The sequence below is a fragment of the Ursus americanus genome, chromosome 24 (genome assembly GCF_024610735.1).
Source record: "Ursus americanus isolate L20-20 chromosome 24, mUrsAme1.1.p, whole genome shotgun sequence".
In the NCBI taxonomy this organism is placed as follows: Eukaryota; Metazoa; Chordata; class Mammalia; order Carnivora; family Ursidae; genus Ursus; species Ursus americanus.
Genome location: NC_142150.1, coordinates 36,237,829 through 36,256,153, shown reverse-complemented (window position 1 = coordinate 36,256,153; position 18,325 = coordinate 36,237,829). Strand labels below are relative to the sequence as shown.

The following is an 18,325-nucleotide window of genomic DNA, read 5'->3' as shown; positions in this document are numbered from 1 at the left end:
TCGATTTTGCTGCAGGCATAGACAACAGGGGAATGAATAAGCATGGCTGCATGCCAATAAAACACTATTTACGAAAAACAAACAGCCCTCAGATGTAACATGTAGCCCATAGTGTGCGGATTCCTGCTTTAGGGACAGCGTAGTTTGAATTTTGATGCCATCGCTCGCTAGCTACATTCCCTTGGGTAAGTTACTAGACATCTTGGTCCTCAGTTTCCTTATCTAAAAATGAGGTTAACAGTAGCCCCTCCTTCATAATGTAATTATGCAGACTAAGTGATCCACGCGACGTACTTAGAAAAATTGCCTACGTCAGAAACAGCATTCAACAATAGAGGCAAAAGAGCAGAAACCTTTCCTGATTTATTCCCCATTGTACTCCCGGTTCCTGGCACACAGTAAGCACTCAATAAATATTCACAGAATAACTAAAAGCTAACTATAATATATTTAAATAGTTTATTTCTATTCTTATTTTATTCAGAGCTTTTCTAAAGAATCAGTTGAAGTCCATCAGATAACTTTTCAGCAGCTCTGAGCATAAATGTAGTATTTGCCTCTTCTCTTCAACATAACACGGGAAGTCCTAGCCAAAGTAATCAGGCAAGAAAAAGAAGGAAATGCTGCCGTTTGCGACAACATGAATGAACCTGGAGATTTTGCTAAGGGAAATAAGCCAAAGAAACACAAGTACGGAATCATATCCCTTATATGTGGACTCTAAAAAAAGTTGAACTCCTAGAAACACAAAGTAGAAGGTGGTTACCAAGGGTTGGGGAGTGGGGGTATCGGGGAGACGTTGGCCAAAGGGTACAAGTTTCCAGTTATAAGATGAACAGCTTCTAGATACCTACTATACAACATAGTGACTACAGTTAATAATGTACTGTATCCTTGAAATTTTCTAAGTGAAGAGATATTAAGTATTCTCACCACATACACAAAAAGTAACTATATGAGGTGATGAATATATTATTTAGCTTGATTGTGGTAATCATTTCACAATGTATATATAGATTAAAAATCACATTATATATCTCAAATATATATAATTTTTATTTGTCAATTTTAGCTGGAACATGAAATATTGGGGATGAATATCTGGAAGTCAGGATAAATAAAATCAGTAGCTCTCAACATTCTCTGCACCACACAACTTTATGTGTTTTCTCTATGAACCCCACAGTCAAAATCTTAAAGCTAAGAAAAGGTCAGGTGACATGATAAACACTGCACATGCATTATCCCATTCAACCTCCACAACTACTCTATGAGAGAGGAGCTGTACTGTCATCCCCACTTTGCAGGTAAGGCAAGTAAGGCTTAGAAAATTTAATTAACTTACCCAAAGGCACACTCAGCCAGGGTCCAAGCCAAGGTTTAAATCCAAGTCTGTGTGAATTCAGACCCACTCTTTTAGCCACGCTTTTTTTTTAAAGATTTTATTTATTTATTTGTGAGAGAGAGAGCACAAGCAGGGAAGAGAGGGAGAAGCAGGTTCCCCACTGAGCAGGGAGCCCGATGTGGGGCTCCATCCCAGGACCCTGGGATCATGACCTGAGCCGAAGGCAGACACTTAACCGACTGAGCCACACAGGTGTCCCTCTTTTAGCCATTCTTATATATATTGCCTCCAAACCCCATGTTTTGAAAATTACTACCTACCTAACTCTTTTTTTTTTAAATAGGTTCCATGCCTAGCATAGAGCCCAACGTGGGGATCAAACTCATGACTATGAGATCAAGACCTGAGTCAAGATCAAGAGTTGGACACTTGGGGTGCCTGGGTGGCACAGCGGTTAAGCGTCTGCCTTCGGCTCAGGGCGTGATCCCGGCGTTCTGGGATCGAGCCCCACATCAGGCTCCTCTGCTATGAGCCTGATTCTTTCTCTCCCACTCCCCCTGCTTGTGTTCCCTGTCTCGCTGGCTGTCTCTATCTCTGTCAAATAAATAAATAAAATCTTAAAAAAAAAAAAGAGTTGGACACTTAATGGACTGAGCCACCCAGGTGCCCCCCCAACTCTATCTTTTAAATAAATAAAAACATAAGTAATAATAACAATAATAATATAAAATCATCCCAGGAAAATGTATGACATATGTTAGGGTTTTTGAAATATTAAAATTACCTTGGAAACTCCATTAATAATCTCGAAGGGACTTTGAGATATGGGGATGGGAGATGGTAACTGTTAGATGACCTCTTAAATCCCTTTTCATTCCATAATTTCATGAATGACCTTTTTAAAAAGAAAAAAGCTCTAGATGGTCCCTAATTTCTCCAGGGAACACTGAAACAAAACCATGTCTTTGGATGAAATTGATTGAAGCATCAGCGTTCATTAATCTCAACAAATATTACCGTCAGGATTTGAATGGCTCATACAAAATACCCAAGTTGGTGGTGAGTGAAGAGTTTGGTGTTGGGTATATGAAATAGAAGATACTTAACAGTGATCCAACAGAAATGTCAAATAGACGTGAATATACCAGTCTGAAGTTCAGGGACAAGATTTGCTGGAAATAACACATTTGAGAATTATCAGCCTGTTGCTTGTATTTAAAGCCAAACAACTAAATTGAATCATTCGCAAAAAAAGTAAAAAGAAAAGAGGATCTAGGACTGCGAGCCAGCTGGAGTGGAAATTAGGAAAAGAGAAGAAGCCAGCAAAGTAGACGAAGAAGGAATATCAGAAATATAAAGTAAAATTAGGAGGAATTAATTTTCCATAAGTAAAGAGAGCAGGGGATATTGCAGAATACATCCTACCCCCTGAAAGAAAGAAAGAAAGAAAGAAAGAAAGAAAGAAAGAAAGAAAGAAAGAAAGAAAGAAAGAAAGAATAATGCTGCATGTAGAAATTAACGTTTTAAAAACATGATTTCAAGGTAAATCAAGTGAAAATAATTTTTCTTACCCTCAGCTGACCTCATCACTGAACTTATCAACAAGTTACTGATAATCCCCAGGGAAGATGTACCAGTGGAATAATCCTGATGCAATTTTAATTCTTAAGGAACACTGTATTTAATCTTGTTGCTTTATGCTTCCCAGGCAGACCCCACTCATCTCAGGGGACCAAGAATGTCCCTTTAGCCAGATTAGTTATGAATGTCCTTACCCGATGATAATTTTGAGTCTGAATGTCAGGGGAACTTCAAAGGTAGGTTTTAGGCTACAGGGATGTAGTGAGTAAAGCCCAGAGGTTACCTTACACGAAGAAGAAAAAGGCAGGACGGAACATGCCTTTAATCTAAGAGTTGATTAGATAGGAATCAGGTTGAGTTTCAGAAGTGTTTAACATAATGCCCTGAATCAATGAGATATGTGAATCTAGAAGTGGTCTGCATACCCGCCCAGGGGTGGTCTGCATACCTGCCCAGGGATACTCTGAGGACAGAAGGACCTAGGGGCAGACTCTGGGGCCCTCAGTGTTTAGCAAAGGATCCAAGTAAATCTGCAATGGCTTGCATTCCACACGAGCCCGGTATAAGGTAAGAATCTCCTCCCAGACTCCAGATTTGAGAAGATTAGGAAAATCCCTAGCTTGTAACTAGGCCAAGCCTTGTGGTAGGCACTGGTCAGGGAAGAGAAACTAAGGATGGAACTTTTCACAGAAAGAGTCAAAGTCCAATTCCTGCTCAGAACCAATGTTTTATACCAGACGGTTTAAGGGGGACTCAAGAATGCATACTGTCAAATTCACGCTCTTCAGACTGATGAATGGCAAGGAGGAGGCTCTGTCTGAAATGGTCAAGGAATCATACTCTAGATCAGTTTAAGAGTCCAATGCTAACGAGCACTGAAACAAAAAGATGTCAGTACTTTTAAGGCTTTCTCCAGTTTAAAAATATCCATCATTCCAAACTTCAAACTCATAGAAGCTGAAGAATTAGGAAACATCTACTTCTATTATGAAAGGAATGACTAGAAGTTTCCTTCACATCAAGAATCCCCTTGATGCATATAAAAATAATTCTAATTATATGCAATTTTTCAAAAAACATTATTCTAAAAAGAGAGATATGCCTGTGTACGAGTGCCCAATAAATATTGCCCACTGGTATGAAGTAGAAGAATAACTTTTTGTCAAATGCCTGAATATTTCATTTGAAATATTCAAAATATGTTTGTAAAAGTATTATGTTTAACCATGTGAAATTGCCTATATGCTACCATTATGGGCTTTCAGAAACAAATTCCATATGATTCAACATGTTAGCAATAAAGCGATAGATACCACATTGGAGCTCCTTCCTGCCAGATGCTGCTGCCGGAAAGTTCTCACAGAAGTCTCTTCCAGAAAGTAAGGAACACTCTTCAGACACCTAATCTCTTCAGATGTATAGATGCATACAAAATTTAAATTTCATTTTATGAATGATATTTATGAATTCATAATTCATATATGAAATTCATATATACTCAAACATATAGAAAATGTTATTCAAGAATGTTTTGTAAGGACAAATATATCTTTTGTTTGGATACATCTGATGTCGGAACATTTTCTTTGAATAGGTATGAATAGACCTTACAGCTGGCATGAGTATCTCCAAAAGCCACAGACACCTGTGTTCCAAACGGGGCTTTTGCCCTGTGTATGGTGGTTAACGTTGTTCTTCCTTCTCTGTTCTTCCCACAATCAACACTCCCAAGTTAAGATTTTATCTTCCTATTCAGGTGAGTCCAGCTTTGTGCTAATAGATATGCCATGTACATCAATTAGGCCAAGTATACCTAAAGTCAACACATTGTATATAAACTCTCAACTAATTTATGAGATAGTGGCCATTCTTCATTCTGTTTACAGAGGGACTCTGTAATATAAGGTGACATAGAAAACTAAAAGTGGAACTGGATGTGACATAAAATCTTTCCCAGAAAATATTAGATAGACCTGCCAGGCATTCTACCCACTCAGCAATTTAAATCTGTTTCGGTCTCAAGTTAATGGAAGGAATCAATGAATCAATATATTTTATTGAGCAGTTAATATGTGCCAGGCATTCCAGTAGGTTCTCGTATGGACATCGTTTCATTTTCACCTCACAGCAGCCTTGTAAAGAAGTGAGGTGTTATTCTGAACAAATGGGATCTTAGAGAGGGCAACGGACTTAACAAGATCACAAAACTAGTAAGTAGCAAAGCTGGAATTTGAGTACACATCGTTTATTCCAACATAGCCTACTTTCTACCATCTTTCTTGGAAGCATCATCTCCCCCAACTTATATGCTTCTTTTATATATGCATTGTCCTAAGATTGTTTGGTTGTATAATGAAACTTAGTTAAAAGACCACGTTTTAACCACCTTTTCTCCCCTTGTTATAAATGTTGTCTACAATTTAAATTGAGTGAAACTGACAAGGGAGAATGCAAGTGTTTTAAACAGAACAAGAAGAAGGGAAAATCTGGCCAACAGCCTTGTCCCTGTGACTCCACAGAGGAGACGGCATCTCAATCATCTTTGCATCCCCTCAAGTACCTTGTATATTTAAATGATAAATTAAAAAAGGACCCACCCGTGCAACCTTGGGCAAGTCAGGCAATCTCTTTGGAAGCGATGGACGTGATAACCTGGCAGAGTTCTGATTTTGTGGGCATCTGTGACCTTCTGTGGCCACTAGTCAACTTGGACAGGAATTACATGAAGGACAAAGAACTCATGGAGCCATGTTCTTCATTGCATGATGGTAAACAGTCTCAGGAGATGATAAACCATGTTCCCAAAGACTAGCTATCCCATGGGCATTTTCTCTGAGCCATACTTATCTTAGAAAATGTTGACTACTTCTTTAGTTGTTTTCTTTGGAATAGTAAGGGAGGAACTGTTCCAAATCAGGATTGTACGTTTGGGAAGTTCGGAAAATTATTTTTCATTGGGTAATAGCCAATTCGTGGTCTAACAGTACATCTAAAACTTTTCTACTTAAGTACTAATTAATCAGTAGGAGAGACAATTTATATTAAGGACTTGGTGAACAACCCCAAGAAAGAAATCTCTTGGAAATACTCTGTTTTTATCCCCCAAAATTCATGCAGAACTTCCTCTACGTATACATCTCCACTTTTTTTTATACGAAATAATTTTCAAAAAAATCTTCAAGTTAAAATTGGCCTTTTAAGAAAGCTGCACCATGTTGATCCTGCGACTTGATTTTGTCCTGGACACAGTTTTGTACCCTGTAGACTCTAGAATATACACATTCTGGTTTAGAACGCATGCCCAGATCCAAACAATCACCACCGTCACTCCAGATTTATATAAAGAACTGTCAGCAGAGCATTCAGTCATTGGTTTGCACAGTCCCCGACATTTGCTTCCATATTTTGGCATCATATAGAAGGAATATCTGAAAGTTCCAGACCATCTTTGAAACATGTCTAGTTGGTTTCTTCTTTGCAATAATGAAAGCACTTCATATAACCTAAAGTTGATATAGCTTCCAAATAGAACCTAACATATCTTCATCTTGTTGCAATGAAGAGATTGCAATGAGTGGGGAAATTTTCCATGAAGAAATGAAGAGAAGAGCTAATAGTAGGCTGGATAATGTGGTACTCCAATTTCTTATTCAGAACCCTGGATTTCATAGTACTTCTCTACATTTGATTTCCTCTTCCCTTTTCTAGACCTTGTAATAAAATGAAGCCAATGCAGCCTATGCATTGCATTTAGACACAAGAGCTTTGAGGAGATCAGGTGGACTTATGCCCAAGAGGTTGAGTGGACTTCTGTGCCCAAGGAGGTGGTAACTGAGAAAAAAAAATGAACAGATGGTACCATTGGGACTTTTCATCTCTAGCTGTCCTTATGAAATGACTTATTCATTTGTATCACCTGCATTGGTTTGGTTCAACCCAAAACTCTTGTGTTCGTTTTGGGACTAGACTCTTGGCCACCAGAAGGCAGGACGTTAAAATTGTAGGCTCCTATGAAAACTCTTTGAGCATCACTCAGGACCCTAGGTCCTGGGTCGCAAAGGACCTTGTCTTTGTTCCCATGCTCTCTCTCATGTAGGATGAATTAAGCCACTCTCCCTCCATCTTCACCGAAATAGCATAGTTTTTAACCAAACCCTTTCTCCCTGCTACTTATAAAAGAAAGAAGGGGGGGCACCTGGATGGCACAGTCGGTTAAGCATTCGACTCTTGGTTTTGGCTCAGGTGGTGATCTTCGGGTCATGATCTCGGGGTCGTGAGATAGAGCCCCGCATGGGGATCCATGCTCAGTGTGGCGTCTGCTAAGATTCTCTCCCTCTCCCTCTGTCCCTCCCGCTCATGCTCTCGCTCTCTTTCAAATAAATCTTTAAAAAATAAAAGAAACGAGGGAGATTCTGTTGCATTGTTAGGGGCAGGATTTACTAGATAAAACAATAGTCTCGATTGTAATTATGCCTCTCTTAAGTCTGAAAATAATGTAATCTAACATTTTTGGTCTCAGATCTTAGGTGCTCTTTTTACCATAGACCATCTAAAGTTCTACATACAGCTGAAATATCATCAAATAACAAAGCCACTTAGGAAATATTAAATAGTATAGAGAGAGGCAGTATAGTATGAACCTAGATTAAGCATAAGAGTTCTATGGTCAAGTAGACTGTGCTCAAATCCTGGCTCTCCCACTTTCTACCTGTGTGACTTCAAAACATTTCCTAACCTCTTTAAGCCTGTGTCTTCATCTGTAAAATGGTGTGATAATAGCACAGGCTTCCAAAGTAGTTTTGTGGAATAAGTGAACAAATGCACATAAATCATTTTTCACCATGCCTAGCACTTAACATGGAATAAATGACAATTTGTCATAAGAGACCCTGTCCTCAGGGAACCTAGAATATAATTTGGGACAGAACCAATAGACACAGAAGAAGACAGTGTAATAGCATTAAAATCATAACACTGAGCAACACAGAATTTCGGAGAAAGGAGAGAGAGATTTAAACTGGAGTGGTCTGGGAAGACATCATAAAAGAACATGACCTAGAATTTGAAAGCTGGGCAGGGTTTGGATGAGGCAAAAGAGAGAAGATGAGATTTCTAACTGGACAGAGAACAGAAGTATGTGAAACAGGAAGGAGAATGATGGGGAAGAGGCCAATGAATGAGTAGACCATATGGTACACGACAGGGATAACTGGGGCCACAGTGGGATTAGGTTCAAACAGTCAGGTCCAAGAAAGGCTGGAATAAGCAGCAGAGGAGCACGAAGGTTGTCGTGTAAGCAACAGGAAGGCACTAAAGCAGATGGATGATGTGATCATGGAGAGCAGGACAGACGATGAAGGGAAGAGGAAGGAAAACGGGAGAAGAGATAGGAGGCTATCACAAGAACCCAAACGTAAGATAACAACGGATAGGACTGACTGGGGCAGTGGGAAAGGACCAAAGCAATATATATGAGAAATTTTTGTAGGAAAAATGATGAGTATTTAGGAACAAATTGGGTAAAGGAGAGGCAGCGGGTAAGTCAATCACATCTCTCAGTGTTGACTTAAATGGCAGTTTGTGCTGCTTTATCAGTGTAGCAATTCTATAGTTCTCTTTAAGTTATAACATCCATCAAATGAAACTTTCCTGGGACGTTTGTGTTTCAAGTTTCACATAATGAATCAAAATCCTATTTTATCTATTTTGCAACTTTGAACTTTAAATTGACTTTACTCATTAATTCATTTAGCAAATACCCCTTGGAAAGCTTTTTATATTGGGCACTGTGCTAGGCACTGAAATCAAAGCAAAGAGCATCCAAATCCCCACCACTGAGGATTTCTCGGGCTTCGGTACTTGAGGGTAGAGGAGGAAAGGTGAGGGGTGGCAAACGTGTAAATTATAACATTCCCAGATCTGCACTGACATGCAAGTGTGCACGTAATCGCTGAGGTACCTCAAAAAGTGCTCTAACGCCGAACAGGGGGGTGCAAATACATCATATTGTATGGGAGGTGCCTAGAGACGCAGGTCATCTTTCCTTTTTCCAGATCAAATACACTACCCATGGAAGGAATCAATAAAACTGCAAAGATACAGTTCTTCTTTCGTCCATTCTCAGCTGACCCTGAGATCCAGGTGGGGATTTTTGTGGCCTTCCTGGTGATGTACTTGACCAGCCTCAGTGGAAACACCACAGTTGCGGTCCTTGTCCAGACCAACCACTCCCTCCACGTCCCCATGTACTTCTTCCTGGCTAACCTGGCCGTTCTGGAAATCTTCTATACGTCTGCCATTGCCCCACTGGCCTTGGCAAACCTCCTTTCAATGGGCAAAACTCCTGTTTCCATCCCTGGATGTGGGACCCAGATGTTTTTCTTCGTCTTCTTGGGTGGAGCTGATTGTGTCCTGCTTGCGGTCATGGCTTATGACCGGTTCGTGGCAATCTGTTACCCTCTAAGATACACCCGCATCATGAGCTGGCCCTTGTGTGTGGAGCTGATGGTAGGGTCCCTGGCGCTGGGGTTCCTGCTGTCGCTGCCACTGACTATTTTAATCTTCCATCTCCCATTCTGCAACAACAACGAGATCTACCACTTCTACTGCGACATGCCTGCAGTCATGCGCCTGGCCTGTGCAGACACACACGTTCACGAGACTGCCCTGTACCTCATCAGCTTCGTCGTCCTAAGCATCCCCCTCTCATTAATCTCCATCTCCTATGTCTTCATCGTGGCAGCCATTTTACGGATCCGGTCGGCGGAAGGACGCCACCGAGCCTTCTCCACCTGCTCCTCTCACATCTTAGTGGTCCTCCTGCAGTACGGCTGCACCAGCTTCATATACTTGTCCCCCAGTTCCAGCTACTCTCCTGAGATGGGCCGGGTGGTGTCCGTGGTCTACACCTTCATCACTCCCATTCTAAACCCCCTGATCTACAGTATAAGGAACAAGGAACTGAAAGATGCCCTAAGGAGGGCACTGAGGAAATTCTAGGTAGGATGATCCCATGACTTGTCGAAATCGGATGCTTGAGAGTGAACGGGGATGCTGTTAATAACTATGCTGGGACAGCACGAGCCAGGAATGTCCTCAGCAAACTGAGGCATGGCGCACTATTCTAGGATGACTGGAGGAGACGAATGCTACTGTGTAATTGAAATAAAGCTGTATCATGGAGGGCAGCCTGATGCCCTGAGCATGGATGGAGGAGAATCACCCGCTATATACTAGCACTTTATATGGGTTATCTTACTTAGCCCATAGAAAATACCATAGTCTTCATGTTTTAGAAAAGGAAACCAAAATAACTTTAAAAAGATATATCCAGGATGAGAACACAAGTATTTAAAAATCTCAGGGCACCTAAGTGGCTCAGTTATTTGAGCGTCTGACTCTTGATTTTGGCTCAGGTCATGATCTCAGGGTGATGAGACTGAGCCCGCAACATGGAGCCTGCTTAAGATTCTCCCTCTCCCTCTCTCTGTACCTCCCCTCCCTCCCTCTATCTCTCCCTCTCTAAATAAAATAAATAATAAATAAATTTTTAAAAAATCCAAAGACTAAGCTATCTTCAATAATATTGGTCAAGGAGGCCCTGAATGGGGGGGGGGGAGACAGAGAGGAGGATTTGCAGTTGGCCAAAGGAAGGGAGACTTTTTCTTTTTTCTTTTCTCTTTTATTTTCTTTTTTACATGTTTTTGTTTTGTTAACCAAAATGAAAAATTCTGTTCTTAACTCTTAAAGAGCACCCCAGCAATAAAAAGGGTAATAATAATGGAGGAAAATGTTATTTAATGTAATAAGTGAAAATATGGGGAAAGAAGTGGGCCTCGTTGAATCTTGACTCCTCACGAATCCCTTCTACAGCATGTCAGTTTTTCAGACTCTTCTTGAGCTTCCAAGGAGAGAGATCATTCACTTGTAAGACACCACATTCCTTGCTGGACAACTCCGGTTGTTAAAGTCCCACACACCTGTTCGAGCTAAAGTCCATCTACAAGCAACTTCTTCCCACTGATCCTATTTTGACCCTCTAGAGCTTTCTTCTCCCTGACAGTTCCCTCAGGTATTGGCGCAGATTTTGTATCTTCTTTAAGTCTTTAGCCCTCTTTTCTCTAGAGCGAATTCTCTAGAGCAAATACTTAGAACATTATTAAGTTTTCTCTTCAGGAGATCATATTTAAATGCTCTCACACCAGTCACCTTCTACATTTTCCTAACTCCATATCGTTCTACAGATTTTCACCCAGAAATAAACACAATGCACTGGGCATATTTTGTTCTGGGGAGCTGTTACTTTTCATGACCTATGGACTACGTTTCTATCAATTCACCTTGATCACTTCAGCCTCTCATAAATTTGGTATCAGATAAAATCTCTGTATCATTTCATTTGACTTTCAATTCTGCCTGGCCACAATTTATTTTACTAACATACATGTAAGACTTTTTTTTTTTTTTAGAGTGAGGGCCCATGCATGAGTGGGGCTGGGCGCAGAAGGGCAGAGGGAGAGGGAGAGAGAGAATCATAAGCAGGCTTCACACCCGGTGCAGAGCCCAACACAGGGCTCAATCTCACGACCCTGAGATCATGACCTGAGCCAAAATCAAGAGTCCGAGACTTAACCAACTGAGCCACCCAGGCGCCCCTGTAGGACTTTTCATTTAACACTGATATATTGGGTTTTTTTTTATTGATTTGGGATAAATGATCCAAACTGCCACAGTTATCTACAGGATTTTATTCATCATAGTTTTGGGGCATGATTAAAATTACAATCACATTTCATTTCCTTTGTCCAAATCATTAACCAATATTCAAACTAGAATACAGCAAGTGCGTATCTATGGTAGTCCTCCAGGAATTGTTGTCCAACTAGCTAGAAATATGCTCAGTTAATACCATCAGTGGTACACTGTCACAATTATGACCTCCCCCAAGTGGATCCATCCCTCTGGGTGTCCCCCTTCCCCCATGGCTATGTGACTTGCTTTGGCCAATGGGACATTAGCAAATATATTGCAAGCAGAGGCTTAAACTTACCCTTCGGTGTCTGTCCCCTCTTGCTGCCTTGTGACTGCCACATGAAGAAGTCGGGGCTAGGATGACACCTAGAAATAGGCCATCAAGAAGGTTCCCTTGACCAACTGCAGCTGAGCTGCCAGATGCTTGCAGTCACATTAGTGACTCCAACAGAACTGCCCAGCCCAACTAGCCTAAAATGCTGACCCACAGAAACGTGGGCAAATAAAATGATTGATACTGTGAGTCATTAAGTTTGAAATGGTATATTTTGCATCAAAAGATAACCAATTCACCATCCAATCTGTAATAAACCATCTTTCCAAGAAGAATATCATGGAAAGCCTATCAAATCTTTTCATATGACCAAGATACACTACAATACTGATATAAATCTAACCATTGAAAAGCCTTATGTTAAAAGGAAAGTATTTTTGGCATGATTGATCTTGGATCACTTTAGACGGGCTCTTCTTAGTAATCACCAGGCTTTTCAAAATGCCTATGAATTATCTAGTCAATCACGCGTTTCCAGAATTTTACTAGGGATTCGCATTGAGATGGCTATCTTACTCTTTTGAAACCCACCAGTAGTTCATAAATTTCTTTTATATCTTCATCTTAATGGGAAAAGAAACAATAGTTGTGAGTGCCCTCGGAAGGGAGAGTATGCCGTTCATCTTTGAATTCCCAGCATCTAGTGCAGTGGCTAGACTTTATTTATTAGACTCTGCTGATTTACTATCAAGAGATAAATTACATCTAGAGAGGGTGTCTTGCTGCTCATAAAAACTGTATGTTCTTAAACAAAGGGATTGTGTTCTACCCTTTGGCTACGATTTGTATCCTTTGCTGCTCCTTTAGCAGTGGTGGTACTCCATAAATATTTGTGGAATTGAACAGGACTCCCTTCGGAGATAATTCTTTTCTGGTTTCCAGATTTTTTTAATGTTACTGATAAATGTACATTCTTATTAAAAACTTTTTTGAAACATGTATGGCTATTACTATTTTTTAATGTTTTATTTGATTCTATATCTATAAGTCTTATGTTCCCTAAGACTTACAGATAATAAAAAAATACAAATGGAAACTATAAAATGTCCGTTTGAAGGAAGTGGGTAGCTATTATTACTGCATATTAAAAGAACATCATAGACTTTGCTATATTTAACCCAATTTTAGCAAGAATATTTTTAAACTGCCATCATTCATAGAAAAATTTTGAGAATTTGTAACTTCCATTTGCTGCAGAGTGGATGCTATTGATGCTATTGCTCTTTACTCCAAAAATAAAGAGCTGAAGGGACAGGCATACTATGCAATCACACCCAGAAGAAAGTCCCAAACAGCCTCTCATGTTTCTTTCATCCTTTTACAGTGTTGTAGTGTTTGGAAGCAGAGGAAAGAGGATCATGAAGAAAAGATGAGGGGTACTGGGTGGGTCAGTCGGTTAAGCATCTGCCTTCGGCTCAGGTCATGATCCCAGGGTCCTGGGATCGAGCCCCTCATCAGGCTCCCTGCTCAGCCTGCTTCTCCATCTACCTCTGCCACTCCCCCTGCTTGTGCTCTCTCTCTCTCTTTCTCTCTCTCAGATAAATAAAATCTTTAAAAATAAAAAAAAAAGGTGAGTAGGAAGACACTAGAAAAGCAAATCAGGTGAGGACATGGGGATAGGGCTGACAGAGGAAAGCAGGATGTCTGAGGAACCTGTGGGGGTGTGAAAGATAAGAGGAGTTACGAGTTATGGCAACAGGCAGCAGGGAGTGGGTGGGGCAGCAGAGAATCTACCATGCTGCTCTGGAAGAAGCATCACGGGACGGAGATCCAGGAGACATGGAGACATGGTTTCTAGGAGTGGTAAGCTGGGAAAGCCACGTTCATCCTTCAAGGCTTCGTCCCAGTATCTAGAAAAAAAAGGGGATTAAACTTGTTAATATCTAAGATATCCGAAAGCACTGACTTTGATTCATTAATTCTCTTGTGTTCTATTCACTTCTATCAACGCACAGGCCGTTTCTCCTCACCTTGGACAGGCTTCTGTGGTGCTTTTACCCCATGGTAATAGATTTTTAGCTGCTTCTCAATCAGGAAGTGAAAATGAGACACATGGGCATGACCAAATGGGAGAGCAGGTACCCTTGTCTTCTCCCAAATAGGAGAAAGTCCAAGGGCTGGAGTTCTGTGGGCCTCTGACTTGGGAAACACCCCCCCCCAAGGCGGTTTCATTCTGAGGCCTTTAAAAGTCAGATGTTGCCATATGACCTTCTCATTATTTGAAAAGCAATGAGTGGTCACTTCACAGCACAGGTACTAAAACTGGAACGATACGGAGATTAGCACGGTGCCTGCACAAGGATGACATGCAAATTCATGAAGGTTTCTGTATTTTTAAAAACAAAAGACTGAACTCATAGACACAGAGAATGTTTTCATTATTGCCAGTGGGGGGGTGGGCAAAAAGGCTGAAGTGGGTTAAAAGGTATAAACTTCTGGTTATGGAATAAAGAAGTCCTGGAGATGTAATGAACCACATGGTGACCGTAGTTAACAATACTGTCTTGCACATTTGATAGTCGCTAAGAGAAGAGATCTTAAAAGTTCTCATCACAAGAAAAAACCTTGTAACTGTGGTGACAGATGTTAACTAGACTTGTTGTGATGATCATTTTATAATATATATACAAATATCAAATCATTATGTCATACACCTGAAACTAATATGTTATATGTCAATTATATCTCAATAAAAAATATGTAAAAAAAATTAAAAGACTTGAGCACGATAGCCTTGGGAACAGCAGGTAACTGGCTACGGGTCTGTGTGTCTGTGTGTGCGTTAATTCTAAATTAAAATCTTGAATCTTCTCCATGTGTTTGACTGATGGGGACAACTTTCTGGTCTTTAATTTGTCAGTCCAGTTAGACAGCCCTCCTCCCCAGGGTACGGTACCAGGCCTTTGCCGTTTGAGGTCGGTGTGCAGCTCCAGAGGATCTGGCAACGTGGTGTGCACACAATCTGTTTCATCCACCATCTGGTGAGTCTTCTTATACTTAAGGACCTAAAAACCTACAAACTCCCAGACTCCCTAGCACTTCAAGATGCGTTTAGTTTCCACCAATCAGATGCGCTCCCTCAAGACATGAATTAAAACTGAGTAACCCATAGAAAGAGGCGCCTGTAGTGTGAGGCATCTGTTTTCTGCTGGAAGTCTAGCAGATGAGGTGTGGTTCCGAAGGCAAAAACCCCGTCAGTGGGGACTCCTTGATTCCCCAGACGCTCTCGGGTGAATGTGGCCATTCCTCTTCCGACCAAGTCTGTGCTATGGAGTCTTCTTAGAGTCCCAGCCTAGGCCTCCTTCTCCATCCTGTCCATGATTTGGAAAGAATCCATTGCACTGAATACCATCATTCCTGCTTAAAATCAGGAGGATAATTGAAACTTAAGTGATACACCACCATTCTTTTCTATTACATCTCTTTTAAAGTAATGTATTTTTTTATTGAGCTTTATCAGCAACACTTTATCTAAATAGTCTTTCCTGACCACCCACCCCACACCCACGCCAGGACAAGTGACCGCACTGTTCCCTGTGTCCCCTCTGTACCTTGTGTATAAGCCCATCACAGCATCTGTGATACCTATAGTGCCCTTAGTTATCTCCCTGACTACCACTGTGACCTGTTACGTTGACGCCTAGAGATCTCAAAAATATTGAATTGATTTATGAATCACTAATTTACAGCCACGCATTCAGGGCCACCTCAGTTTTTGCCTCCACCGTGAAGCGTTGTGTGACTTTTCTTGCCCCTCCCTCCTCCACGATAATATCCCTTTCAAGGGACAGTCTCGCATTGGACCTTACTCACATTTCACGCCCTTGTGTTTTATCTCCCAAGTCAGATGCTGACATCATTGATGGTAGACACCACACCTAATATGTCTTCATATATCTCATACAACTCACCACAGTAAATAGGGGGCAGTCAAAAAAATCATCTGGAGGACTACAGGTTAAATAACCTAATGGAAGAAATTGAAAACATCAGTCAAAGCACTGAAATACTTCAAAGACTAACAGAGACAATATAAAGTACTGTCCTTCTTAGCTGTCCACCACTGTTCTTCATGAAACATGAAGGATGACACACTATGCCCAGGGTCTACCAGCCAATTATTCTTTTGTGATTTCAGGATTCCCAGCCCCTGTGTCATATCCTTGCTTTCAGTGATCCCAGGAGGTGGGGAGGATCCCAGCTGTGCACAGAGACTTTCTTTACCCGTAGTAGCTAGGTGCTTCTGCTTCAGTGACAACATCTCAATAGCGAAAGTCTGAGTCTCCCATGGTATACACCCATGATAATATGTATATCTTTCAGTTGACTCAATTAAGAGATGAAGAGAAGTGAGGAACTTCCCAGCATGAATAGCAAATGCATGTTAGCACCCTTATTTACACACCTTCCAAGAAGAAACTCCAGGCTATCCTTCACAGGATGTTTGGGGAAATTATTCTTTTTATTATAGAAGGAAGGAAGGGAGGGAGGGAGGAAGGAAGGAAGGGAGGAAGGAAAGAGGGAGGGGGGAAGGAAGGAAGGAAGGAAGGAAGGAAGGAAGGAAGGAAGGAAAAAAAGGAGAGAGGGAGGGAGGAGGGAAGGAGGGAAGGAAGGAAGGAAGGAAGGAAGGAAGGAAGGAAGGAAAGAAAGAAGGAAGGAAAGAAGGAGAGAGGGAGGGGGGAAGGAAGGAAGAAAGGAAGGAAGGAAGGAAGGAAGGAAGGAAGGAAGGAAGGAAGGAAAGAAAGAACATAAGCCATAGAGAGGGAGGGAGAAATGGAGCCTAGATCAAGGTACTTTCCCTACTACCACTCTTTAGAGAAAGCATGTAGTATGGTTTATTTATAACGTAAAGTAATGAGTTAGTTCTGCTCCAGTTGCAATGATCCTTCAAGTCTTGGCAACAATCACCAATAATTCCTTCCTTCATTCATTCAACAGCTATTTATTGAACATCTACTATGTGTAGCAACCTCCAACATAGTGGGAATGCAACAGACTGAACAGAGATCTTTGCCCTTGCGAAGTGTACAATCTAATGGGAGAGGCAGACAGTAAACAAACAAAAAAAGATCATAATAGACTACAACGGTTGCTATGAAGGCAGTAACCATAGTGACACAATAGGAAGTAACCAAGCGGGGAATATCTACTTTAGGTAAGATTGAGTGTATGCACACTACACTCAATTTCCCCCATTGTTAACATGACTATAGTACGTTTGTCTTAACTAATTCTCCAACATTGACCTATTATTACTAACTAAAGCTCATACTTTATTCAGATTACCTTATTTTTTACCTAATGCTCTTTTTCTGTTCAAGGATCCCATCAAAGATACCACGCTACATTCAGTCATCACGTCTCTTTAGGTCCTTCTTGGCTGTGGTTTCTTAGACTTTCCTTATTTTTATAACTGTAGCAGTTTGAGAAGCCCCGGTCAGGTATTTTGTAGTGTTTTGTAGAATTCGTCCTTCAAATTGAATTTGTCTGATGCTTAGACAAGGAGTTACAGGTTTTTGGAAGAAAGACGCAGAGGTAAACTGTCGTTCTCATCACATTGTATCAAGGGTACATACTATAAACATGATTTCACTGTTGGTTGACTTTGATCACGTGGCAGCAGCAGTATTTGTCAGGTTTCCCCAGGGTATACTTACTCTCTCTTCTCCTTTCCATATCGTATTCTTTGGAAGGAAGTCACCATATTCAGCCCACACTTACAGAGTAGGGAGTCATGTTCCCCCAAGTGAGGGGGTAATATCTACATAAATTATTTGGAATTATATTGTATGGGAGATTTGTCTATGCTCCCTCATTTAAATTTTTGTTACATATTTATACCAACATATAATCATGAATAGGTTATAATTCATTGCTTTATTTTTTAGACTGTGAATATTTTTATTTATTACAGATAAGAAGAGAAGAAAGATGAAAGTAATGAAGGAATGGAGCAATGGGGGAGATAGAAAGCAAGCAAAGAGAAGAAATGAATCATCACAAGACTTCCTTTTCTTGGCTTGGTCTTTTTTTTTTTAAGATTTTATTTATTCCTTTGAGACAGAGACAGCGAACATGAGCAGGGGGGAGAAGCAGAGGGAGAGGGAGAAGCAGAATCCCCACTGAGCCAGGAGCCCAACGCGAAGCCAATCCCAGAACCTGAAGACCATGACCTGAGCCAAAGACAAATGCTTAACCGACTGAGCCACCCAGGCACCCCTTGGCTTGGTCTTTTAAACATACAACCAAGTCAGAGAAGAGATGTGCGTCAAAAATTAGATCAACAATTCAGGCCCTGAGTGCCTCCCATCTTT

The 18,325-nt window shown here is 40.9% G+C and overlaps 1 protein-coding gene and 1 non-coding gene across 2 annotated transcripts; both read left to right on the top strand.

Moving 5' to 3' along the window:
* Positions 1-8,995: 8,995 nt before the first annotated feature.
* LOC123785345 (olfactory receptor 10V1) lies at positions 8,996-9,925 on the top strand. The gene has a single exon (XM_045787078.1). It carries the CDS (start codon positions 8,996-8,998, stop codon positions 9,923-9,925), a length of 930 nt encoding a protein of 309 aa, XP_045643034.1.
* Positions 9,926-14,244: 4,319 nt separating this feature from the next.
* LOC123785371 (U6 spliceosomal RNA) lies at positions 14,245-14,347 on the top strand. The gene has a single exon (XR_006777620.1). It is a non-coding gene; the product is annotated as a U6 spliceosomal RNA (small nuclear RNA).
* Positions 14,348-18,325: the final 3,978 nt, after the last annotated feature.

Excerpts from the sequence above, each read along its gene's own strand:
- LOC123785345 (XM_045787078.1), top strand. The coding sequence starts at position 8,996 with ATGGAAGGAATCAATAAAACTGCAAAGATACAGTTCTTCTTTCGTCCA.